At 39.4% G+C, this 25,081-nt stretch overlaps 3 protein-coding genes across 6 annotated transcripts; 1 reads left to right on the top strand and 2 right to left on the bottom strand.

Annotated features, from left to right (window-relative positions):
* Positions 1–8,868: 8,868 nt before the first annotated feature.
* cbx5 (chromobox homolog 5 (HP1 alpha homolog, Drosophila)) lies at positions 8,869–13,127 on the bottom strand. Its single transcript, XM_014982706.2, has 5 exons — positions 12,976–13,127; positions 12,285–12,465; positions 11,901–12,126; positions 10,815–10,915; positions 8,869–9,778 (listed from the first exon to the last, which is right to left on the bottom strand). The coding sequence occupies exons 2-5, from the start codon at positions 12,413–12,415 to the stop codon at positions 9,637–9,639; spliced, it is 600 nt and encodes a 199-aa protein (XP_014838192.1). The 5' UTR covers positions 12,416–12,465; positions 12,976–13,127; the 3' UTR covers positions 8,869–9,636.
* Positions 13,128–13,855: 728 nt separating this feature from the next.
* On the top strand, positions 13,856–17,411 carry hnrnpa1b (heterogeneous nuclear ribonucleoprotein A1b). 2 transcript variants are annotated; one of them, XR_015763830.1, is made up of 11 exons: positions 13,856–14,000; positions 14,476–14,592; positions 14,664–14,810; positions 14,903–15,113; positions 15,200–15,346; positions 15,442–15,489; positions 15,564–15,701; positions 15,782–15,916; positions 16,004–16,070; positions 17,151–17,209; positions 17,289–17,411. XR_015763830.1 is itself a non-coding variant. In XM_088007357.1 (10 exons), the coding sequence occupies exons 1-9, from the start codon at positions 13,989–13,991 to the stop codon at positions 16,060–16,062; spliced, it is 1,014 nt and encodes a 337-aa protein (XP_087863483.1). In that variant the 5' UTR covers positions 13,856–13,988; the 3' UTR covers positions 16,063–16,070; positions 16,235–16,542. The 2 variants fall into 2 exon arrangements, 1 of the variants encoding a protein (XP_087863483.1); XM_088007357.1 differs by lacking the exons at positions 17,151–17,209; positions 17,289–17,411 and adding an exon at positions 16,235–16,542.
* Positions 17,224–23,178, bottom strand: nfe2 (nuclear factor, erythroid 2). 3 transcript variants are annotated; one of them, XM_088007355.1, is made up of 4 exons: positions 22,599–23,178; positions 20,969–21,318; positions 20,719–20,856; positions 17,224–18,786 (listed from the first exon to the last, which is right to left on the bottom strand). In XM_088007355.1, the coding sequence occupies exons 2-4, from the start codon at positions 21,014–21,016 to the stop codon at positions 17,536–17,538; spliced, it is 1,437 nt and encodes a 478-aa protein (XP_087863481.1). In that variant the 5' UTR covers positions 21,017–21,318; positions 22,599–23,178; the 3' UTR covers positions 17,224–17,535. The 3 variants fall into 3 exon arrangements, with proteins under 3 accessions (XP_087863481.1, XP_014838189.2, XP_014838188.2); XM_014982703.2 differs by having other exon boundaries at positions 20,969–21,047; XM_014982702.2 differs by lacking the exon at positions 22,599–23,178 and having other exon boundaries at positions 20,969–21,781.
* Positions 23,179–25,081: the final 1,903 nt, after the last annotated feature.

Here is a 25,081-nt window from a genome sequence, read left to right as displayed (position 1 = left end):
CCTATGATTAAAGTGTAAGAACTATAGAGTTCTGCAGCAGACAGATGTGACTCTTTCCTACTTAAAAATATGAGCTGGAGTTTTCTTACTTGGTGGTAAGCCTTTCTCACTGTACCTCAAGCATATTATACTTCGCATTACTATACAGTGTAACATTAGATAGTTTACAGCTCTACATTATGTCAAGGCTGGCCGTGGCTGGGAACACGGATGAAGGGGAATGTTATGGTCAGCATCGGGTCAAAAACACTGTCAGCTTAGGGTTGGCGGGAAGCCAGCCTCTGATACGTGTCTGCTTCGAATGTTAATGGATTAACGCTTACCACACATCCAGCCAGGCCAGGGAAACTCAAGATGACTTTTAACGTGAAAGGCCGCCCGTAAGTCGCCATTGTAAATTCAGTGACACATGCTGTCTGTACAGGCATGTCCAGTCAGGAGGGTTTTTCCTTCCACGGGGCAGGAGTTGTGTGATGGGGGAGCAGGTGGGCTCTGTGTTGGCTGACCTTACCTCCAAGTCTCTAGTAGATATGATCAGTGTGCTGGCAGCAGTGGCTCTTAGAGTGTGTAGTCTAATGTACCCCACCTGAAACATAGACATTGGGTTGAATGATTGTCCCAAGGGACTGAGTTTAGCAAGGAACCACAAACCTAAACCTTGACATCAGCTCCTCAGATGTACCAACAGCAAGCCCATGCTAAGTGAATTTACGTACAAAATAAACATGTAGGTCTTTGTGTTTTTATTGCCACTTAGATGAATGCTCATTTGAATACAATACATGGAACATACGAAACTTAGCACGACTCCCACCCTAGTAACAACAAAGTGTTTCTAATACTATCATCAGTTTGTGTTTTATATATACAGAATTATTCAGTAATTTATGAGGAGTTAAGGGCATACCCTGGGTCTCCTAGTTTGTTGTGGATGGTTTTTTACAGACTTTTACATTGTCAGATACAAGTAGGGCTGAAACGATTCCTCGAATGATTCGAGTACCTCGATTACTAAAATTCCTCGAGGAAAATTTACCTGCCTCGAAGCTTCGTTAATTTATGTTTTATTATTTAGCGCACCGTGTTCCGGCCGGGACTTCATTTGCGTTGCGCGGAGCTCTCACTTCCGCCTCTGAGTTGTTGACAAAAGCTAAGTCTCAGCGGCATAAAGTCCAATCTTCAAGATTGGCCCGTGGGGATTTTATTGATTGATGATAATGCCCGACTTTTTATCGTTTTTGGGGAACCAATAAGCATCCTTAAAATGACTGGGGGAATGCCTGGAGTACGGCAGCATTTCTCCTCCGGGGCTGCTGGTTGAAAGCGAACGGCGGGAAGAGCGCTGAGGTGAGCGGATAGCCTGAACAGGGCGGGCGGCTGAGTAGCTGATGCTTACCGTGTAAATGTAGCTTTACCGACGAACCGCACAATAAATTTCATATCCCGGTCAGAAGAAACGGGTGGCGGAGCGCATCGTACATGACTGGTAGATGAGTTTCTGAGTGTGACCAGTGAAGGTGTCGTAAATATCCCGTATTGCTTCCCCCCGTGTTCGTCCCCCGGTCTAACGGTTCGTCAGTCCGCTGGTCTATTTCCTCCCCTCCACCCCATGTTCGTTCATTCGCCCTCTCCTCCCACTCCAGGCGGCATTTCCCGTATTTTCAAACCCAAAGCGTGACAGGTTAGGTGGCAAGGTGAGTTTAATTAATCTATTAAACTCACTGAAGATGAATACATAAACTAAAAGCTGGATTGTAGACATTTTTTATTAGCACATTTGTGAGCCTGCCTCTTTGTTATTAAATTCAATATAATTTCAGATTTTTCTATAACTTTTCTTCTGGTTAACTTAGAAAGTGAGCTATTATTGTTACAGGTTAGTTTTCTAAACTACAAAAAAGCAACTGTTAGGGATGCTCAAATATGAAAAATTGGACTGATATTGATATCTCATAGTAACACCGGTATTATGCCAGATTTACCAATATTTCATTTTATAATTTTTTTTATCCGATTACTCGATTAATCGTAAGAATAATCGATAGATTACTCGATTACTAAAATATTCGTTTACAACAGCCCTAGATACAAGTCTGACGTAGTTACTGTAACATTTTGGACAATTTTTGGATGGATTTCAGAAGTTATGCTGTTCTTTTGGAGAAGAAAATGAAATGCTTAAATACATAGTGCTGCACTGTGGAGCAGCTGTTAGTACTGTTCTCTTGTTGGCCAGGATCTTTCTGCATGGAGTTTTCACATTCTTTTTGAGACCTCCAATTTCCTTCCATAGTCCAGAAAGCATGCATGTCAGATAAACTACCCACTCCAGATTGTCTTTAAGTATGAATATGTGTGTTTGTTGTGCGTCTTTGAGATGGACTAGCAAACAGTTAAGGGTAATCCCCCATCTCTTGCCAATTGTGTGTTAAAGGGATCCACTATTAGATGAACATATTGACCTAAATATGGTGTAATTTTCCTATAAACTAAAAAATGTGTGATCTGTAAAAACTCATAATAACTTCAAAAACTGAATATATTTTGTTATATTTTTCACCTATGGAGGTCGATAACGCACTGATGTCCATTCTGTAATGGAATCTACAGATTAACTCAGGAAGGCTAACTTTTCCTAAGCTGATTTTTATTGTATTGCGTTTAACTGGTGTAAATTTAGACAATGACACACTGCATCGCTGTTGGCTGTAATTAAAAAAAAAGAATTGTGAGATGAGTCGGCATTTTTTCCCACATTTACAAAACAAGAATGCGGTGGGAAAGAGCCGAATACAACTGTCAAAGAACTCACATTTGTGCTCTCAACATTTCTCTCCAGAACACTTTGAGTCATTTGTACGAGCAAAATTGATGAAGGATCTAACAGATGGTTGTTACCCTCGCAAGCTAAAACTAAATGCCATGCCAACAGTTTTTATCCATAAGCACCCCCGTCACCCTCACTGGCCAGGTAAACATCAGAGACGGGCAATAATTGAAGCTCTTTTAAATATTAAGGAAGCTATTGCTAGTCCACTGAATGTAAAACCATGGACCCAACACCAGACCAAAGACCAGGCCATAAACAGGTGCTAACGGACTGAGGACCAGACCCGACACAGAGGATGTCAGCCACTTATTGGATCACACAGTCCAACCAGAGGTACAAGTCATTCATCATTTCCTTCACAAAGCTGAAGTTGGCAGCAGCAGCACAAACATCAGCTTTCTCAGCCAAGTCTTTTCTCTTTCTCTGTTTGATCTTCTTCATCTTCAGTACCTCTTGTGATTTCTACATTGCCATAAATTTCAACGTACTCTGGTTCAAATTGAAAAGGCTTAACGGCATTACTTATTGCTGTTTTGGCTGAACGAAAGAGCAATCAGACCTAGCATACATCATTTACCCAGAATGCACTGCAACATAAACAACATGGCAATGTCCATCTGACAATATTTTATTTAAATTTAGATAAACCAAACAGCCTACAGTTTTTTTTACTGTATTGTTTTTTGGGTTTTTTTACATCTAAAAAAATATATTTAAAAGTAATTGTGGATCCCTTTAAAAACACCAAACACCCAGAAACACTGTAAAGAACAAGAAAATGGATGAATGTTTGAACATTAGGAAAATCTGTTCTCATGTGTGCAAGGTCTAACAACTTTAAAGTCAATATCCACCTATCAAACTACTAGAATTCTCACACGAAAAAGAAACTTTTTTGAACAGGGGACCAAAACTGACTCTTGCCCAGAGGTCCACATCTTCCTGAATCCTGCCCTGCTCACACGCAGTGTTTAAAGCCTACGGTTTTAGCATTTTATAGTGCAACACAAGGCCATTATTTGACAGACTTTTCTCTTAACTGTTGTAAGCAAGCAACTTATGCTTGTCTAATGTGAATTCCCACATGGCAAAGAGAGCTGTCAAGACACTGTGCTGCGACAGCGTCAATTGCTATGTGTAATTTAGCAGCAGGGGACAATGAGCTAATCTTGCAGAAGAGCTTATACTACCAATTTAAAATCAATAAAGATGCATTGTTTTTTTTTTTAAAGACCTCCACTTGAGCTGTGCTGTAAATAAGAGCTTGGTTTGGAAGTTGTCTGCCCTCTGTGGAGGTAGAGGGGGTTGTGGCATTTAAATCCACTGACTGATTTAACTGCAAAGTTTCACACACATTTTGACAGTAATGTACCCTATTTTTCCTAATCATTTTGCTGTTGCACCGCAAGCAATTGGGTATAACAATGTCAATGGATGATTTCTGGTCCTGTATTGATAAAGTGAAGCTAAGAAAAAATCATTAGCTGCATGGTTTTAAATTGCGGAAAGAAAAACAAGTGACATGCCTGGGGGAAAAAAAACTTATGGTGTTGGAATTTGTAATCCAATTATCTTATTCTAGTAAATAAAGCACTGTAGTTTTCTATGATTTTCTGTCTCCAGCATCCACTGACTTACTTAATGCCTTCAATCTTTTTTTTTTTTTTTTTTTTTTTTTTTTTTTTTGCTCTCTGTTCTGTGCAAATTAATTTATGGTCTAATTACAAGACAAGCCCCAAGATATGAAGGAACACAAATCACTGGTCCTTACCAGATGGCAGAAAAACGGCACAGGATAATTGAAAATCTCGAAGTGGATCAATATTTAGAAGCCCAAGGTTACACAGAGTGTGACACTACTATTAACATGGAAATATGATGCATTACATCCGCAGGCAAATTGGCTTCAGTTATTTGATGCTGAATGCGATCTTTCTGGGAATCTGTTTGTGCTGGTTCCCCAGTGGCCACAGTTCTAAGCAGGTACGTCTCCACCGCCATAGCTTCAAACACACGTGTGCAGCCATGTTGACGCTCCCGCATAACACTGCTCGGACAGTTGCAACGTGGCGCAGGTCTCAGAGTCTCCTTTATGACACAATGTGCCATGAAATCTTAAAGCCTCGTGGTGTCACAGACTATCTCTGCCCACCCAACCCCTCTCTAGCATTTACCTCTGGCCTGTTAAAAATGATATCAGCGCATGGAGGGCAAGCATTAGCATTTGCATTTTATTGGAAGCACAGAGATTTAGAGCGGAGGATATATCAGCTCTGAGCAGACAGAATTAGTTAACAATGCATTACCTGCCTTTTATGGTGGCTATAACTCTTACCCCCTGGTGGGGAGAGGAGATGAAGGGAGGAGTGTGGAGGAGGAGAGGAGAGGTTGGGAGGTGGAGGTGGAAGCACAGCCAGCAGAAGGTGGGTGTTGAGGGCTGTGTGGCGCACAAGAGGGGGACATTTCGAAACTCGAGGCTTTGTCTGTGGTGCTTTACTGCACATTAAGTGTGATCGCCACACAAATTAGAGCATCACTTTGCAATCACCTTCACACAGATCAGTGCTCGGCGCTGAGGGGTGATGAGCCGATTGTCACTGCAGACATTTTTATCTGCATGTAACAAGGGAGAGGAGACCCAGCTGGTTTGCAGCTGTGCTCACCCGATCACAGCAAAATCAAATTTCACACTACTTTGTACACATTTTCTCAATTCCTTGCTTTTTTTTCCCTCCTGCAACCAGCTGGATGTCATGAATCTTGCTTTATGCCCTTTTCTGCACCCTGATATGAGTTTGCATTATTGGCGTGAGTCCACATTTATCAGTTGGTTGTTTTAGTCGTATCCTTGAGCAAACTTTGACTCTGATTGGACCCACTGCGTCAATCCGTTGCCTCTCACCACAGCTGCACAGTAGCTCCCCCAGCACTCGTTTATTGTAATGTGCTGTGCAAGACGACCCCACCTCTGCTGTGGGCAATGCCCCGTGGAACTCATTTGCACCTAGAAGTTACTGGTCGGGGGAGTACGTTTGAAGTGCAAAGAGCCTGTTGCGAATAAATAAAAAAATTTACAGCAAGGCATAATCGCCACTCTAATAAAGAGGGTTTTCTCCAGGACACGCATGGGCCAAAAAAGGGGGAAAATGTTTTCGGTTTGCTGGTAGGAATTAAAAACACCAGGAGGTGGCAGAGTCAAAAAAAGATTGCATTATGTCCAATATAGCCAGGACCTTTCAGACGGTTTGCATTACAACTTTCCCTACATAAAAATGCAATAATTTGTGAAGGATTTTTTTTCATTTAGAATACCATCTTTTATTATTATTATTATTATCATTATTATTATTAGTATTAGTATTATTACGTACTCCCAGGCCACTCATACCATGACTGAGATCCACAGTGGCTTTTCCCTTAAAAAATCTACTGGCTTGAGTTTGTCAGCAGACAGTTCCAAGCTCCATAAAACAAGCCTGCCGCTCTCTGCCTTTGCCCAGCTTAATGGTCCCAGCGGCTGGATATTTACTAGTGACCTTTGCATTCCATTTGGAGAGTAAAAGCCTTTTTGCAGAGAAAATTCTATCAGCTTCAGCGTATTGTAGCAGCACTTGTAATAGGTGTGCATCGGAATACCACAAAGAGCTGCAGTCCAAGCCAGTTGCAAAAAAAAAAGAAAAAAAAAAAAGAAAGGAGATAGATTAAAAATAATAAACCCTGCAGGTCAGGCGAGTCTTGCAAAACAAAATTAATAGGAGACACTGGTGAGGTTCAACACAAATTGGTATTTTTTTTTCCCCTATATTAAAAGGAAGTTAATTCAGGTTAGGAAGTCACTTTGTAGTTTGGCGTTTGTGAAAACGATTTGGAAATTCAGCTGCTTCACACGTTACGGCGTCCAAGTTTTCCTTGTGCTCAGCTTGGTATTCAGGCTGTGTTATTTTCCCTCACTGACTGGTATTTTTGCGATGCTCCATCACTGCCTTGGAACCGACCATGCATGAACCATAACGACCAGCCGGTTCACATCCGACCTTCACCGTGAGTCACACTCCATCTCCTTCTCCACTCATTTCTCCACATTAATCTTAGAGACAATTTCAGAAGAAAAAAAAACAGCAAACAGGAGCAGGCTGACTTTCAGTTTATCTTTTTTTTTTTATAAACTGAAAGTCAGCCTGCTCCTGTTTGCTGTTTTTTATGCCACGCAGAAAATTTTGCTTAAAGAGTTTCTTGTTTGTGTGGGTTAAAGGAAACGAGAAGATACTTCCACTGCTGTGCCTAAGCAAGCTCTAATTTGAGAGCTACTTTAGGTTTTCGAGCTGAGAAAATAAGATGTCTTCTGGAGGCGCCACTGGCTGCATCTGACAGCGCCATCTGCTGAGTGAGATCAGCTAGTGCACTTGAAATCATAAAGAAAGAATGTCAATCTCTGGCGCGTCAAAATACGCTGGACTCCAAATAGGTGCATGTCGCCACATGCATTGGTATGACGGATTGCTGTAAAGTCAACGGCACAAGACAAGCGATTTTCCGCTGTCACTACATGGTCATGCAGGAGGATTGAATGCTGCAAGTCAATCTCTCGATGAAGTCTGATGGGTTTCCTTAGAAACTTTTTAAACTACTTTGAATAATTAATTGAGCTTGCTGTACTGTTTCATAACTACAATCAATTGTACTGTATGTGATTGAATTGCCTTTTTTGTTTGTAAAGTGCTTTGAAATGACATTTGTTGTGAGTAGAAGCTATATAAATAAACTGATTTGAATTAGGTTGAAATTTCTCCATTTCCACTCTTCTTTAAAACTATGAAATCTTAATTTAATGTAAAAAAAAAAAAAAAGAGAATTTTGAAGCACTGAGAACACCCAGTCTTTCTCCTTAGTCTGGGCATTATGCTCCAAACATGGTAATTAGTTCATGTGTGGCTTAACATAAAGAAAGTGCTGGTTATGGTCCAGATCCTGAATACTTTGGTGAGAGTTAATTGTTGAAACACTGAATTTAGCTGCAGTTTTTTTTTTTTTTTTTTGTAAATCTTCCTTAGAGTCTAATGAGTTTTACTTCACAAATCACTCAACACCATGTTGCATTTCTTCTTGGATACAATTCCTTTAGTAACTTTTTGTGGTTTATCCTCTCTGTAGGGTGTAAATCTCTATAGTCAGATCAGTATTGTTTGTAATTTTTTAGGCATTGACATATTTTAAGCTCATGTAATATTCTTTAAAAATTTTGTCAGTTTTAAACTGAAAATCAGCACATTTAAAAACAAGCTCTTGAAGTAGTTACTGAAACAAATCACTGGTTTGTTATTCTAATTTATTAAGATGCACCTGTAAGCTGCCATGTAGTTCTTTGTCAAATCGAATTTAACCCACAGAACAAAAGCTTACCGACAGCAACTTCAACACTGAAAATGTTTATTAAAGGGTGCTACTATACACATACCGATATTTCACAAACGTTTACTTTTTTAAAAAAACGGCAAGAATGAAGAAGTTTTTGCGATTTGGGGAAAAATAAAAACAAAGAGAAAAATACAGTGAACTGCATGTATAAACAAGGGAATACAAACTCCTTTCCCTTACAAGGAAAATTATGTTGCAATAATCTAAACATTTGGTCCAAAATGTCCATGCTGGAGAACACAGCAAACTTTAACAGGCAACCAAACAGCATCAATTTAAAAAAAAAAAAAATCTAACTGCTGGTTTTTAGCACCCAGTAGATAAAAATTGTTAACGCCTAATACGAAAGCATCCGACTTGCCCAAATATATGCCAATAGCATTAAAGACGTACTTCAACCAATCTCCATGTCTTCTCCAATTGGTAATGAGTCACCATAAAAATCAAAACATTCAGGGACCCTAACATTGATCTCAAAGTAGTTTACATTTAGCTGCCACTAGGTGGCGAACTCCAATAATGTCTGAACCATTTCAATTCTTGGATATGGTCAAGATTGTCCAACCATTAAATATTTTCTCAACTTGAGACTTCAGCTGGAGGAAAAGAAAAGGTAAAATAAATCAAAAGTGAGTAAAATGTTTTATTGTACTTTATCAGATAATAGTGTAACAAAATTAAAAATCACATGAGGATAACTGGAAACATAAGAAGGAGAAAAAATAAAGTCACTATGCAGAAAAAAAAAAGTTTCTTCAGACTTAGAAGCTGTATTTTGGTAGACATGACAATAACAACAAAAAAAGAAAACTCTCAAAAACTACATGATTAAAAACAGCTCTCAAAAAGGAAGCAATTATGCAGTCAAGAAAACACTCCAGTGGCAGCGTCACAAATATAAAAGCTAAGGTGGATTTAGTACGGGGGACATTGACCAGTAACAATTTATGTTTAGAATGGTAGTCAACAGGTAATACAGTTTGCACCATATCTCCAATGACAGTTTTTTTTTTTTAGAAGGATTCAGTCTTTTAAACTTACAGTTATGTATTCCTTACTGCTATAATCCCATCCTTTTTGTTCTAAAAACATATGCTAAGATAAAAAAAGTTCATCAAGACAAAGAACAGTAGAATCTTTCCCCAGTAGCAAATCACCCACAGCCACTACAGCTTCTCTTTAGGTGGAGCCCCACTCCCACCCCCTCAGCAGTCTGGGGCCATTGTGCTCCGATGGGGACATGGATGGAGGAAACAACCGTGTCTGCCGTCTTTGTGTCATCACTGGACATGGTACAGGTGAAAGATGGGGGAGGTTTCAGGTGTGGGAAAAAAAAATGTCTGACTCAAGGTTGTCCCTGCAGTGGAGCTTTTCCTCTTGAGGCGAAGCACTCACGCGCTGACGGCATCCTTCTCCTTCTTATCGCTGTCTTCATGCCAGGTCAGACGCTCCTCGTAGAAGGCTATGACGATCTGTGGGCACTTATGATTGGCCTCCTTGGCGAGCACGAGATCGGCCTCATCAGAATCTTTCCTGAAAGGGATGATTGTAAGTTATATACACTGTACCAGATCACTGTTATAATCACTAACTGTACATTTACAATTATAGATGTAAAAGTTTCACTTCAGATTAATACATAAAGTGCCTCTGAATTTACAACATACGATTAACCTCAATACAACAACAAAAAGAGACACACACCATAACCATCAGATAAGACCTTAGGCTCATGTTCTGAGATATTGCGTCAACATCTGTGCTGATAAGCGTGCATCAACAGTACTCTCCGATGAAGCCATTGGAGTCAACCCTACAAGAAGCGAGTGTTTAAGTTCACATCCAAAATGTATGTTTCTTTACAAAGCTCTGAAGATTTTATTCCACCCCCCATCAACTATCACTTATAATGGAATAGTGTAGTAGAGACATCACCATGGAAACAGAACACGCCCAAGCATGAGTGAAAAGATGTACAACATGTAACACAACTGAGTTAATATGCAGTCACATAAAGCTATATGAACTGGTTTACTGTTTATATAGCTAGACAGCTATTTCATGCTAGTAATAACTAATGGCATAGTAAGCTTCCCATGCCTTTACGCCTGCACACCAGAATTAAGTCTGCAAATAAAAAAAACAAAAGGAAACCCTTAGGATCTCATCAATAATTAGGACACAATGCCACATCACAAGTTCTCTCAGAATAAATTTTTAGTAACGAAAGAACGATTAAAAAAGAATCTTTGGCCGTGAATTTGAATCAGTAGTTATTATTTCATTGCAGCAGATGCACTTAAGGTCAAACCCTTTGCTAAGTTAGTCACTCCTTTTTGTTGGGATCAGGGATTTCAGTCATACATATTGTGCTAATTCTCCAGTCACCCAAAGATTGCTTGAATGGCTTGACCAAGCAGAAACAAAATGGCCAAGACAGCAAGCTGTCTAATCAGACTGTTTAACTGTAAAATGCTTTTTTTTTTTTTTTAATGAATCCCAAAGGAATGGAGTGATCTTAACACAAAGGTTTCCAAAAAAGATGGATAACATGATCAACAAAACTTACCATTTCATGAGAAACATTAAGTCTCCACACGAGTCAGTCGCTCCTATAATCTTCTCTGGCTCAAGCCCCCTCTCAAAGCCACGTGCAACAAGGATTTCATCCTGAAATTAAATAATACAGTTGAAATCCAGAGATATTAGAATTACTTGAATTTATGTTTTTTGAAAAAAAAAAATAAATAAAAAAAAAAAAAAAAAAAATGGACTGACAAAGTCTTTTTTGTTTTGCATGACATTTGGATACATGTTCAACTTAGATCGTAGTGCTATTCAAGGCAAGGCTTAACTGCAATTCAGAGGGGCAGTGTTCTGTAATGCCTTTAAATTGGACCTCCGTCTCTTTAAGAAACTTGTACTGACTCTCGGCCTTCAGGAAGTCATCACAACGTCACTGCTCTGTTAACCCTTTAACAACGTTTTTACCAGGTTTGCATGAAAAAGTAGCTGCTATAATGAACTTGGCTGCTGCTGGCTAGTTTGAAGGAGCTGAGTGGGAGCAGTCATGATGGAGGGGGAGCACTGTCAGGTGGAAAATTTGGTATTTGAAGGCGGCACTCGATTCCCTGCCCCCAAACATTTTTCACAGCTAAATGGTTGTCACAAGAGATTCAAGTATTTCTCAAACATGCATGAAAACAAAACAAAAAAAAAACAAAAACGTGGCAACACTCAAGGTGTGTTTTTGATGAGGGAACATTGTAACATGAAAAAAGTTGATCTTACACAACACTGTCCCTTTAAGAAGCTTTCCAGAACAAGTATGACTGCTAACATGTCAAATGGAATTATTTGAGTGACATAACTGGACCCTATGGTCCACTTCAAGATTTCACATCGAGAGACACACAAAAAATGATACCATACTGATCCGTTTATAAATTTACATGAAGAATTAGAGTCAGTTAAATTAAGAGATGGCCAACCCATAAACCACAAATCTCTAAATGAAGAGATTAATTCAGAACAAAAAGCTACATTTGACAACCACAAAGGTGCCAATCCCACATATGCTAATGTATCAAATCAGGCTCAGCCTAAATGACCCAATATGTTACATTGATTTATGTATATAAGATGTACTATATACCTCTTTCTTTTTCTTGGGCTTGCTACTACCCTCCTCATCATCATCAGAGCTCCTCTTCTTGGAGCTGCCGGATTCTTTGGAGCGCCCTGAGGGGCCAGTGGTGGATTTGCTGGCCCCGCTGCTTGGTGTAGCACTACCAGTACTTCCTTTCTTGTAGGTCTTCATGAACTCTGATATTAGCTCAGGACAGTCCAGATTTTTCTCTGGCTCCCATGTGTTGTGCTTGCTGCAAAATAAAACAGAAAATCAGTACTGGTAAGGGCTGTGATAGTATTTTTTATACCATTTCATAAACTGTCTCAAAAATCAAAACTACACATCATGTGCATTGCATTTCGTGTTTCTGGCCGTTTTTCTTGTTTGTTTGGTTTTTTGTTTACTTACTCCGAGTACCCTTTCCATTTCAGGTAGAACTCCACCCTGCCTTTCACCACCCTCCTGTCCAGCACTTTCTCCACAACATATTCTTCCTCGTCAGAGGATGAGGATTCTTCGTCGCGAGACTTCTTGCCCATGGCACTGTTCGGAGCTTAGCAACACGCTGTCTCAAGTCGTCGATACTTCCCTGTTCAAAAGGAAAATAAACAATTAGCAAAATGGAACTCGCATCGCATTAAAATACAAACAAACATATATTGTTGTAAAGTTATTTTAAAAAACACCTCTAAATATAACACATGATGCACGAATGCATTCTTAGTCGACCGCTCAATACCCTCATTCTGTTATGATTTGCAAACGAAAGCGAGCGTTTCATTGTAGTTAGTTCAGTCTGCAACATGCTAAACATGGTGAAAACTCGATAAATTAAGAAGCCGAAATCGAGAAAAGTGATTTTTCTACCCCAAAACATACCTTCCTAAAAGGGAAATAGGTCAGATAGCATCAAGACATTAGCACATAAAGTGCACATTGAAACGAGGCATGATCCAGTCGTGAGCTAACCCAACCCGTGTTAGCTTGTCATATAGCCTGACAAGCTAGCATTTAAACAAACACGTTGACTTCAGACATCAAAATACAAATCTATACTTGCAACAGCATAAGTTATACTCATAAAGAACGTGTTTCTTACCGTCCGGGTGGAAGAAACAGGGTTTTTGAGCCCTCAACAGCAGCAAAGCACACCGTCTATTGTGAAGCAGCAGAAAGAGGCCAAACGCAAAGGCTACTTTAGCATCTAGCTTGGACACACATAAAGGTGCTGTGCGCAGAAAAAGCGCGCGTTAAGGCGCACAATGAACGTACCCGCCCCCTTTTCGATAACGTGTTCCCTTTTTATTTTTTCTTCTTGAAGTGCTTTTGCAAAGTTTTATATAAAAAAATTTTGTTTTTAGATACCATGCAGTTACATTTTTACCCTTATAATACATTGTTTATGTTGTGTTCGTCGTTTCATGGTCGAGTTTAATTTTATTTAAATGTCAATAATGCATCTCAGTATAAACTTTGCCTCTCTTTGACCATTTCCCAATGTCATTTATTTCATTTGGTTACTCATATTTAGACAGCAATTTTATTTCTTCACTTAAAAGAAAATAACAATGAAAGTGGTCATGGTGCAAGTTTAGTAGCACTGGATGGTTGCTGGGTCTATTTTGCATTCCCTCGTTTAATGTAGTGGTGTTCACATTGGACAGTGTCCACGTATTCTGGATGTCCTTTGTGTTTATTGGAATAAACAAGGGTCTTCTTAACTCTTTTGACCTATGTGGCCATTTACATCTTCCAACCGTTTATAGTGCATAAAAACTAAGTACGCTAAATCAATCTCGGAATAAAATCTGTAATTGTAATTGCTTTGAGTCTACTGACTTAATGGTCTGTGTATTTTTTTTCCTTAAACATGAATAAAACACGTATCCTGTCTCGTGATTAGCTGTTCATAGTGATTGACAGCGTTTAGACCAATCAAAGACCGATGTAAGCCTCTAAGACGCCACAGCGGGAACTACTACCCAATGGCAGAGTAAAAGAGGCGTAACTTTCCCTATTTATTGTACTATCCAGGAGGAGTCGGATCTCGCCTGACGCAGATTTCTGCTCTGCGGTTGTTTTACGAGGAGTCTTCAAGGATAAACCTCCAAGATGTCAAAAGACGTGAGTTTAATGCATTCTTCCACCCGTTATAACTCAGGAATTATTTTTTTAGCCTTTAGATGAGTCTTAAGTTTCAATTCGATGGCTGGGTTTGGGTTGCAAACATAGCGTCTGCTACCGTTTTCCTCCATAGTAGAGCCGCCATTTTATAGCATCTGGGCCTCGTGCTCTTTTGTTCGTCACTCCAGCTTCTTACGGTACTTAAATTTATGTTCATAATTAACGTAACTATCAAATTCGTTTAAGAAGTAATGAAACAACACACCGATAGGGTTCACGTGTAATGGCTGCGTTCAATTAGCATTTAATGTAATTCACTGGTCGGCATGCTTTAATGGCGGCAGATCCCTCCGATTTTAGCTGCTCAGTGAAGAGTGGGGGTTGGGAGTGAGCTGAAGGACACAAGCGTTGTTTATACCGATTAATCACGATTAATAACATTTTGCATGATCGGCTATCGTTTTTTCTGCTTAAGGTCCCACGTGAGCCAGAGCAGCTCCGCAAGCTGTTCATTGGAGGCCTGAGCTTTGAGACGACAGATGAGAGCCTGCGGGCTCATTTTGAACAATGGGGCTCCCTTACAGACTGTGTGGTAAGTGTCTCTTTATGTTTCCCTTATTTAGAGAAAGCTACGTTTTAGTGAATAATAACTTCTACCTTTAGGTCATGAGAGACCCCAACAGCAAGAGGTCCAGGGGTTTTGGCTTTGTTACATATTCGTCAGTACAGGAAGTTGATGCTGCCATGGCTGCCCGTCCCCACAAAGTGGACGGAAGGGTCGTGGAGCCTAAGCGTGCAGTTTCTAGAGAGGTGTGTGTTGCACAAAATGCATTTCAAAACTTATTGTGGTCTATAAATGACTATGAAAATGATTTTTTATTATTATTATTTTTTCTCTTAAGGACTCAAACCGTCCAGGTGCTCATGTAACGGTGAAGAAAATCTTTGTGGGAGGCATCAAAGAAGACACAGAGGAGTCGCACCTTAGGGATTACTTCCAGCAGTTCGGCAAAATCGAGGTCATTGATATCATGACCGACCGCAACACTGGAAAGAAGAGGGGTTTCGCTTTTGTCACATTTGATGACCATGATTCAGTGGATAGGATTGTCAGTAAGTACATGTCTTCTTCATGTATTTATTTTTTATTTTTTGCAGTTTTATGTGGTTGTACTGAATTCTTTTCGTCTTCTATGTAGTTCAAAAATATCACACTATCAACTCACACAACTGCGAAGTGAGGAAAGCCCTCACCAAGCAGGAAATGCAGAGTGTTGGAATGGGAATGAGAGGAGGACGTAACAGCGGGGGGAGGCCATACGATTATGACAGAGGCTTCAACCAGGGTAGGGCTTGTAAGCAAGCAGTTGTGTTTGCTGTGACGGTAATTGCAACATACAACCTTAAATGTTGAATCAGCGTGGTTTTGCTTTTATTGTAGGAGGTAGGGGCAGATACGGAGATGGTCCTAATAACTGGAATGATGGTGGTAAGCATTTTATTTTTTTAAATGGACACTGGGTGTTTTTTAGATCACTGGCTAGTAAAACTGTTGTGTCGTAGGTTACGGAGGCGGTCCTGGTGGTCCTGGCGGCTATAACAACGGCGGCAACAGGGGTTATAACCAGGGCTATAACCAGGGTGGTGGTGGAGGTGGCGGCGGAGGCTACGGTGGAAACAGTTATGACAGCAACGGTTATGGTAAATAGTCATGACTTTTGAATTGACCTTTTTACACTTATTTAGGCTTTAGTTTCTTCGACATGGATTTTCAATCTCAGGTAACTGTGGAGGAGGTGGCGGCGGCGGTGGGAGTAACTACAACAACATGGGCCATTACGACCCCCAGGCCTCTAACTTTGGCCCAATGAAGAACAACTTTGGCGGCGGCGGTGGCGGCGGCGGCAGGAGCTTTGGTAAGCCTCCAGAGATCCAGGATGCAGCTGGAAGGAGTTTAGCACAGGTACTACTGAGCTTCTGATTACCTTAATTTTTTTCTTCAGGTGGCTACGGAGGTGGCTCTAACAATCCCGGTGGCTACGGCCGCCCAGGACGATTCTAGAATAAGTGGTAAGCCTCTGTCCATGCATTTCAGTTTGTATTTTGTCAGAAAACCAGAGTTTGTCATTGCAGGAAATATTTGAGTAGAGATAACGTAAAGCAAATACACTCTGGACGTCAGGTCGTACAAAGTCAGTGCATAGTTAACAATGTTGTTCCATATTGTTCAACAGGACTGAGTACTTAGGAGAGGAGAGCAAGGAGAGGAGAGCAAGCGAAGTGACAGGGCAGCTGCAGGTTTACCTCCTAAATCTGCTCAGCCAAACAGTTGTGGCAGGTTACAGCTGCTACAAGAAGAGATGTACAGTAGATAAATCATGGAGGGCCTTCAATTAAACTTTTGTGTCTTCTGTTTTTTTTTCTTTCATCAAAATGTGTTTATAAAACATTCCAATGAGGGTTTTATGTTTATCTTTAAATCTGGCTTTTATTTGTAACTGCATCAAATCAATCTGAAATAAAACACCTTTCAGTTTTTTAAGTCTTGTTAGATTCTTTAGCGGTTCGGGTAAGGGAGGGTGCATTATTAGATGCAGAGTGGGGATGAGGACAATTCTGAATGTGAGGCATTTGGGAAGGGAGAAGATCGCTGTATCTACCATTGTGGTTGAGGAGTTGTGGACAGATGCTATCATCATAAAGAGGCCATCACTTGGTACAAACTGCCCTGATTTCAACAAAGATCATCTGGAGGATGCTAGCTTACATGCAAAGTCTGAGGCTAGCCATGGGAGCAAGCTGAGGGAGAGAAGTAGCAAAGCCATCGCCAGGATCATTGAAGCAGGGGAGAGTGAGAACATAGTCCTGAGGCTAGCTGACAGCAGCTACCAAAGGGCTTAAGTGCTGACCGTAGGTAAGACCAGACTTCTCAACTACTGCTAGTAAATCTAACCTTTGACTCGTAGCTGGTAGTCAGTTATACAGCCAGCAATGGCGTAAACTTAAGTTCGTATTTGCTTCAGTTGATGGTAAAATTGACCTCTGTAATTGTGAATGGAGGTCAAATCTGTTGCATGCATTTATTTTAAAAAAAAAAAGAAAATTGAAGCATTGCTTTTTTTAAACTTGTCATTTTTCTACTTTTTTCAGAAATCTTTGGTCCCTGAAATGCTGAAATGTGACTTCATTTCCATGACAATGACTCACAGGTACAAAGGAAGGCTTGTATTAACAATTGCTTTTTTATTATAACAAAATGACAAAACATTGTTTTGTTTCCCCCAACAGGTTAACTGGACAGTTGTGCAATGCAGAAGTGTTTTAACTTCATTGAAGAGTGGAGTGCAGATTATCTTTTTTTTTTTTTTTTTTTTACATCCTGTTTTTAAATAAACTTTTATACATTTTAAATGGTTTGGTTTCAGTCATTTTTAAGGAGCAGAAAATGTTTACCGTTACGTTTGGCAAGTTTTTACTCAAACTGTTGCAAAATTCACAAGCAAGTTGTTTAGTCCACTTGCTGGACTGAGATAGTTTAACACTGGTCTCTCTTATCCATTGAATGAGGTACCAAATAAATACTTCCATCAGGAGTTTGTTGTAAAGAATATTCATCTATGGAGTAAGGCTGGCCATCTTCGTCTCGTAAATGAGAGAAAACTTCCCTGTAGAGGTCTGTGAGTCGGCACTTGATGAAAGTCAAGCTACGTTGGAACTCCAGCCGCTCCTGTGCCAGATGTTCTCTTTGGGCCTGCAGGTGGTTCAGCTCTCTCTCCAGGTGAACAATGCTCTCCAGCTTCCTCTTCCTGCAGTTCTGGGCCGCCACCTTGTTCTTTCCTCTGCGCCTAATGTCTCTGACCAGTGCGAGTTGAGTGTCTGTCAAAGTGTACTGTGTCAGGAGCTCATTGAAGTCATCCACAGGGAGATTGATGATCTTATCCAAGGGGAAGGGAATCTTCAGAGCCACAGCCTTGCGCTCATCTCTGCTCAGAGGAGCAGGTGTGGAGCTGCTGCCTTGTGACTTTGTGTGCATGCTGTATGAGCTCCCTCTGCTGGTCACTGTTGCATTGCCGTACAGGTCGGCGGCAACGTGCTGCTTCAGAGGTCGAGGATTCATAGAACAAGTTTGTGAGTGAGGGTAACTGGGTTGAGGTGAAAAGTAAGGTGCGTGTCCACCTGAGTGTAGATATGGGAGAGTTTGACTCTGATAGTCCATTGGATAATGTATGTGGCCTCTTCTTCCATGCTCAGTCATGCTTTCTGGTTCACAATCACTATATTGTGTTCCCATATCAACATTTTGGTAACCTGGTCCGCCCCCGGCAGGATTATCTGGAGAAGAAGTGACTGGGCTTGATCCCAGTGAGAGACCCGAATCTGATTCCAGATCATCCCCAGAGCGAACATGGGCGTTTTGCCCCAGCGTAGTCCACAGCATGTGTCGACTTAAACCCTGAGAGATGCTGGCGTTCGGCCTTCTATGACCCTGAGCGGTACCTGCCATGTTTATAAGAGACGGCTGAGCCTGGGAGGTGATAGGAAGCATTCTGTGAGGCAGCTGTGAATCTGCATTTCCATACACCGCATCTGTGTTGTTGAGTCGATGGCAAGCAGGAACTTCTTCAGAGTAGCATCCCTCGTAAGTGTCAGCAGTGCTCAGCTCACAGGCAGCAGCAGGAGGTTCTGAATGGGACTGAGTCATCCCAAACTCTCCAGCGGGGGCCATAGGCTGCATGGGTTGATAATGTGCAGCTTCATAGGAGTTTCCACTTTGGACTTCGAATTCCTGTAACAAAAGAGCAGAGTTATTAAAGGCAAGCAGAACTACGCAGTTTTCAGCCTCGGCTATACAATCCTGCCTGTTCTATAAAATAATGTTTTATTGTAGCTCATCAGCAAGATGATATAATGGTTTCACTTTGGAAATATGTCAAATTTTCACCTGTATAGATTATTTTACCATATGAAGCTCTATAGAAAAATGTTAAAATAGGATTTTTGAAAATTGATAACAGAAATTGAATATTTTCTGGAATTACTTAGTAGCATATTGGCCCTTTAAATTATGTTGTGATTTCAGATTACAACACATTTTGTTAAATAAGATAAATATCACCGAAGCAAATACCTAAAAATTGCATCCCTCGAAATTTTAAATACGAGTTGGATTTTGTATTTTTTCTTTTCTTTTTTGAAGAAAGCTGCAGGATCACACCTCTAAACTATGTAGCTTCTTTCAAGTGACTCGGCTCTTTTTGGTTTGCTTTCCTCTCCGATGACTAACCGTTTCATCTAAAAGTTTTCATTTCTTGTAATTGGAGACCTTTATCGTAAACTTTATGGAGCATTTATAACTACTTTTGAAAATATCCTGATCTATATTATTATATATTTTTTTTAATCACGTAGGATTTTATTCATAGAAATTCATACAAATGCACCAATCTTTATAAATCACATATATTTAACTAGGGATCAGATTTATAAAGTGTTTTAAACATTTGATAACAGGCATGACATTTATAACTTTAATCATATCTCAATATAATTTTCAATAATTGAATTGTTGCCTTGCAGGAAAAAGGTCCTCTGTTTGAATCACGACCCGAGTCCATCTTAGATAAATTTTTTATGCTATCCACATGCATGTGTGGGTTCTCTGGCCTCTCCATGGCCCATGAATATGCATCAAAAGTTAGCCTGTCCTCTGAAATGCCAGTAAGTATTAACATGTGTCTGCATTTACGGCTGTTTGTCTCTGTGATGAACTGGTGACATTATCCAGATTACACCTCGCCTTTCTACCACATGAAGGCAGGCACCAGTGCACTTTCTCACGCACATCACCTAACTTCATTAAATATTACTTCTTATTATGGTTTTAGCAAGCGCTAAAAATATTTGCATTTAATATAATTCTTTGTGGCTTCAGCAGTGTTTCATTTCATTTCATCTCATTTTGGGGGGGGAAACTGAAGCAGTTGTCGCATTTAAAATGCACGCTGCAGGATTTAATGCGCTGGTTACTGTGATGCTTTGCAAATAACATTTCTACAAGCTACACTTCCCTTTTCATTTTGCGTATGTAACTGTATTTTGCGTTGAATTTTTTTTTAAAAACACAATATAAAGCCTGACTGATTTTCTCAAAAAAATGTATATTTTGTTATAGTTGTTGACAAAGTTAAGTCATAATTTATTAATTTGTTGAGCAAATGTATATCATATTAGTTAAAACAAGCATATAAAAAGTGCATACCTTTAATTGATAATGGATATGTCAATGCTAAGGAAGGTATAAAAATGTAAGCAATTTAAGGCACAAAAATGACTATTTTTTTATTTTTATTTTTTATTGAATTTGACTTTGTACATGTGGAATAACGCTTTCTTCTGCACGCTCATTTTGTTCCGCTTCAACTACTAAATACTTCTTTAATCTTTCAAAGGCGGCACATTTGCTCACGGATCTGTAATATAGGTACTGATGTGAATTTTTATTTGTCGATAAGGAAAACATAACCATTTCACTTACATGTATTTTACACTTTATTTTGCCCTGTTGTCGCAAAAGTAAAAAATAAAACGGTACAGCAAAAAAAAAGAGAAGTAAATTTTTATATCACATGTTATTGGAGGGTAGAAAAATTGTCCTGTTTGTCTGTTATTATTAAAAGACTCCTAAAGAGCACAAATTATTTTTGGAGGTTTTCTTTACCTGGAGCTCAGTGATGGCCATCAACTCCTGCCAAGCCATGTCCATCTCCATGTCCTGTGGCGGTCCATGAGGCCTGACTCCATTAAAATTAGCAGGCATGGGCAGCCCCCCGCACAGCCTGCCTGGAGTAGCCACCACCTTATGTAGCGAAAGACAACATTTGTGATAATAAACAAAACACATTCTTGGAAGTTTTTTCGGCTACGGCATACACCGAGTTGCCTGTTTCTCATCTCATCTCAGGACCTACCTCACAGGTTCTCCTCAATGGGAGAACATAGTTGGCCGTTGAGCACATTTAGAAGAGGCTTTCACTGGAAAAAGTCCACCTGGTGGAGACACATAACTGTTTGTTACAGTGACCTGCTGTCCTCTCGCCACGAACTGCTAGGTGACAACACGCTGCTCCACGCACGTCTCAAGGAAATTACACATCTGGTAGCCTGTCAGTTGTAAATACGAGGCTGTTTGGGTGTTGTGTAGGTTCTTTTGAAGCTTATAAAAGGTTAATTTTCAGTTGAGCTGACTCCTCCTATCAGCTGTTCCAGTGTGCAGCAATGCCAAGCCCTGATAACACAATCTGCGGAAAAACAGCGCGCTCTGAAAGACAGAGTAAGGACAGAAGGCCGGTTGGGAAATTTTGCTCTTGATTATTCCAAACTTTTCTCATTATTAAAGTTTAGCTGGACGCCATGGAAGGAGATCATCTGTAAATTGTCTTTCCAAGTTTGTCGGGAACAGCTGGCCACATCTACTTTACTGTTTGGGGGATTCCTTGTCTAAAAGATGTGACCAAAAAATAAATAAATAACTTATTTAACAGCAGCCCAAGGCTGTAAGGAGGACCGCTATGACTTGAACATCATTTTGAAGACATTGCTGTGTCATAAAAAAAATATATATCAAAAAGAGATAAAAAAAAAGAGTTGTATTACCATACTATACCATGCCACTGAAAAATTGCTTTCTAAAATATTTTCAAAAATGCATGTTTTTGAATTTTTATGCAACATTAAACAGGTTCTGTTCATATTTGGCATTACGGTAAAGAACAAACATAAAGAACAAAGGCACTTGTTATTGTGATTGAATAATTTATTGAGATAAGGTATATCTAAATTTGCATCTACAATTACAAATTATAAATCATTTAATATTTTCATTCTGTCCATTTTCATCCAAACATTTATTTATTTATTTATTTATTTATTTATTTATTTATACCATTAGTAGTTTCATTATGAAACAGACTATTTTATGTGCTTTATTGTAATAACTGTACAGATTGAAAAAAATTGAAAAAAAAGTATAAGTGGAGATTTCTTAAACATAAAAAGTCAAATTTCATTCATTCTAATTTTATTTTCTCATCACGTTGTATTTTTGTTAACATGAATGTAGACACTCAAGTAAGCATATACTCACTTTTTAATATGCATCATTATAATTTATTTGAAGCATTAGTGTGTAAGTTATTCCACAATGTGTAATAACGTGAAGTATGACATTGTATCAAATATGTTGTACAGTAAAGGTTGCTGTATTTGCTACAACTTTCCTGTTCTCTTTGGTTGTGGGATCAAAATGTACCTACTTAAAACAAGGACATTTTATTTAGCAAGTTTTATTTATTTAAACAGTTGAATTGAAGTTTTGTGCTCCTGCATTTGGTGTGAGGAGTACATAGTTATATCAAAGTTATGCAATAAGTTCAATACAACAGATTCTCCAGCCTAATCACAATATTTTATTTTTAATGTATACACACACACACACACACACAGAAATGTAATATGTAAACATTTTTTAATTACATTTCTAGAGAACTTCAAAAATAAAAAATTTCTCTAAAAGCAGAAGGAAAACATAAATGAACGTACCTGAGCAACATCTTTATCATCTTCAGCAGGTGATGAGGAACAGCAAGGACACATATGTCAGTCCTGGAGGTGAGCACAAGAAAATTACTCAAAGCCTTTTTGATGATGGCAAGAGGTGTGACACTTGAGGCCTCTTTGCTCTATCTCTTCTCTTACTGTGAACCTCTCTGTTAGGCTGCACATTCAGCCACCAGCATAAAAGGGATGGCTCGATGCAGACAAACGCAATCTTCCTGTAAAGCACCCACACCAGCCCCCTTTTTTTTTTTCTCTCTCTCTTTTCTTTGCGCTCTTGTATCCTTAATAGTAAACTTGCGCCCCAACCTTCAAATTTCCCTTCTGCCCTCACAAGAAACCACAAACCAACAGTGTGGCACACACCACGGCAATTATTCTGTCAGTCCACAGTGAAGCAGGAAGATGTTTACAAATCTAAAAAAAAAAATAAAATAAAATAAATGGAGACTTTTTTTTTTTTTACTCTTAATTATGAAGCATACACCTAACCTGGTTAGATCAAAGATGTAAAACAGAATAAAAACAAGCTGCATTGATGTCTCTGTCCGGTCCAAAACTGCACGAGAACAATGTTCTCCCAAAAGTGAAAAGGTATGAGGAGTGTGATTTGGATCACCTGGAGTCAGAGGCAGCATTGCAGTGAGGGCCCTGCTGGAGGCTTGGAGGCAGGATTGAGACTCAGTTTAGCGGAGCTGGAATGCACACCCCTCCGACAGGTAAGAAAGCCTGCATTGTTCCTTTATCTGGCAGAGCAACCGCCAAGGGAGATACAGGAGCAGGGGGAAGAATGAAGGGAAGCGTGTCTTACATAGCAAGTGACCATTGAAATCCCACACAAAAAAAATCCCCCTCATTGCCCAGATCTAAAACATTGTGAGGACTGAACTCACAAAGGCTTTTTTATGTTCTGTGTTACTGTCACGTTGCGCTGAACCTCACGCACAAATTACTGGCAAAAAAGTTCATGCTAAGTTATTTTTACATATTTTTTTGTCTTTGATAACAGAGACACCTTGCCACATGGTAACTCTGATTACTCTATGTTTATGACAGATCACATCAAGTTTTTTTTATGTAAAACGGATGAATGATTGCATTAAAACACTTTATCATTGTAAAAAAATCATAATTTATTCACTTTTCTCCATAATATACTCTGAGATCTTGTGCTAAATTAAACAATGTGCTCTCATAATAACATTAGCAAAAGCTATATGCACTTTTACTTTCACCAAAAAACAAAAATAAATACATTGTTAAAAGAAAGAAAAACTCCATTACTATCAACAATCTAAGATATGTGTTAAAGAAAAAATAGTTCCTACTTTTTAGATGAAAAACAAAGTGAAGATTCACTACTGATGCAGGCCACTTAGCATAAATACACAAGGGGAAAAAAATGTACATCACATGCGTTTAATTTTTAACAACTTTATTTTTGTGGGTTTGGAAATCCCACTTATTTCCACAAACAGGCATTTGAATTACTGTTGAAAAGAAAAACCTGGAGAATAAGTACATAAAGGATATGTCTGGATAAATGCTGAGTAGCTCGAAAATAAAAAGTTAACACTCTCAGTAAAGCATGATGTATTTAATGTCACGAGATCATTACAGTATGACATCCCACTGAAAGCACAAACCTTTTACTGACATTGTTTTCAGTTGGGGGAGGAAAAGTAGGTGGCTGACAAAGTCAAGAAAGGTGAACATCTACCAGGAATCCAGGAAGGGACTTCCCAACTCAAGTTCCTAGCACCCAGCCCCTGACTCAACCAATGCCACAGCATGCCCTGTTATTACAGCAACCGCAGCGGTTAGAAATCTGGACAGAGTTCCCAGGTCAACGCCCACATTCCCAGTTTGTGTTTGTTTGCTCCAATTAGTCTTTGACATCTTTGCCTTACAGTCTGCCTGGAGCTCACAGGCCCCTTCACAGTTTACTTCTCGTGCTTCTCACGGCTTCACAGACTACTTCACCTTCGAAAACACAGCAGGAAGAGTAGTTGGTAGCTGACCACAGTTGAGTAAACTCGGGATTTATTTCTCCTAATGTCCCTGAAGCCAAAGGCTAAAAATAGCAGCTTGCGTTTTTGTTCGTCTAGTCCACACATCATAGCACACTTTCATGGCTTTATATTTTACCGAAAACAATGAACGTGTAGCCTGTTGCACTTTGGAGAGTCTAGGAAAACTTTATCAGACACAAATGGAAAAAACAACTCAGTATGCAGCAAAATGGGTTCATACAGAGGGTTGTGGTATCAAAATGGGAATGTTTTCAGAGTAAGCTTCTCGGAAGGAAGGGAATAAAAAGCAGAGATGGTAAATCATCTTCAACAAATAAAAGCCAGATTTTAGTTTGAAGATTAAAGAAAATTATTTTCACTTAATTTTGAAATGTTAAATGTTACCAACCATGTTATAAAAACAAAATTAGGAAGATAATCCTAGAATAGATTAGA

Source organism: Poecilia mexicana, unplaced genomic scaffold (genome assembly GCF_051168715.1).
Source record: "Poecilia mexicana isolate PSO_F unplaced genomic scaffold, ASM5116871v1 scaffold_7, whole genome shotgun sequence".
NCBI classification, from domain to species: Eukaryota; Metazoa; Chordata; class Actinopteri; order Cyprinodontiformes; family Poeciliidae; genus Poecilia; species Poecilia mexicana.
The sequence above is the reverse complement of the archived record's forward strand: the minus strand, read 5'-3'. Positions and strand labels throughout refer to the sequence as shown.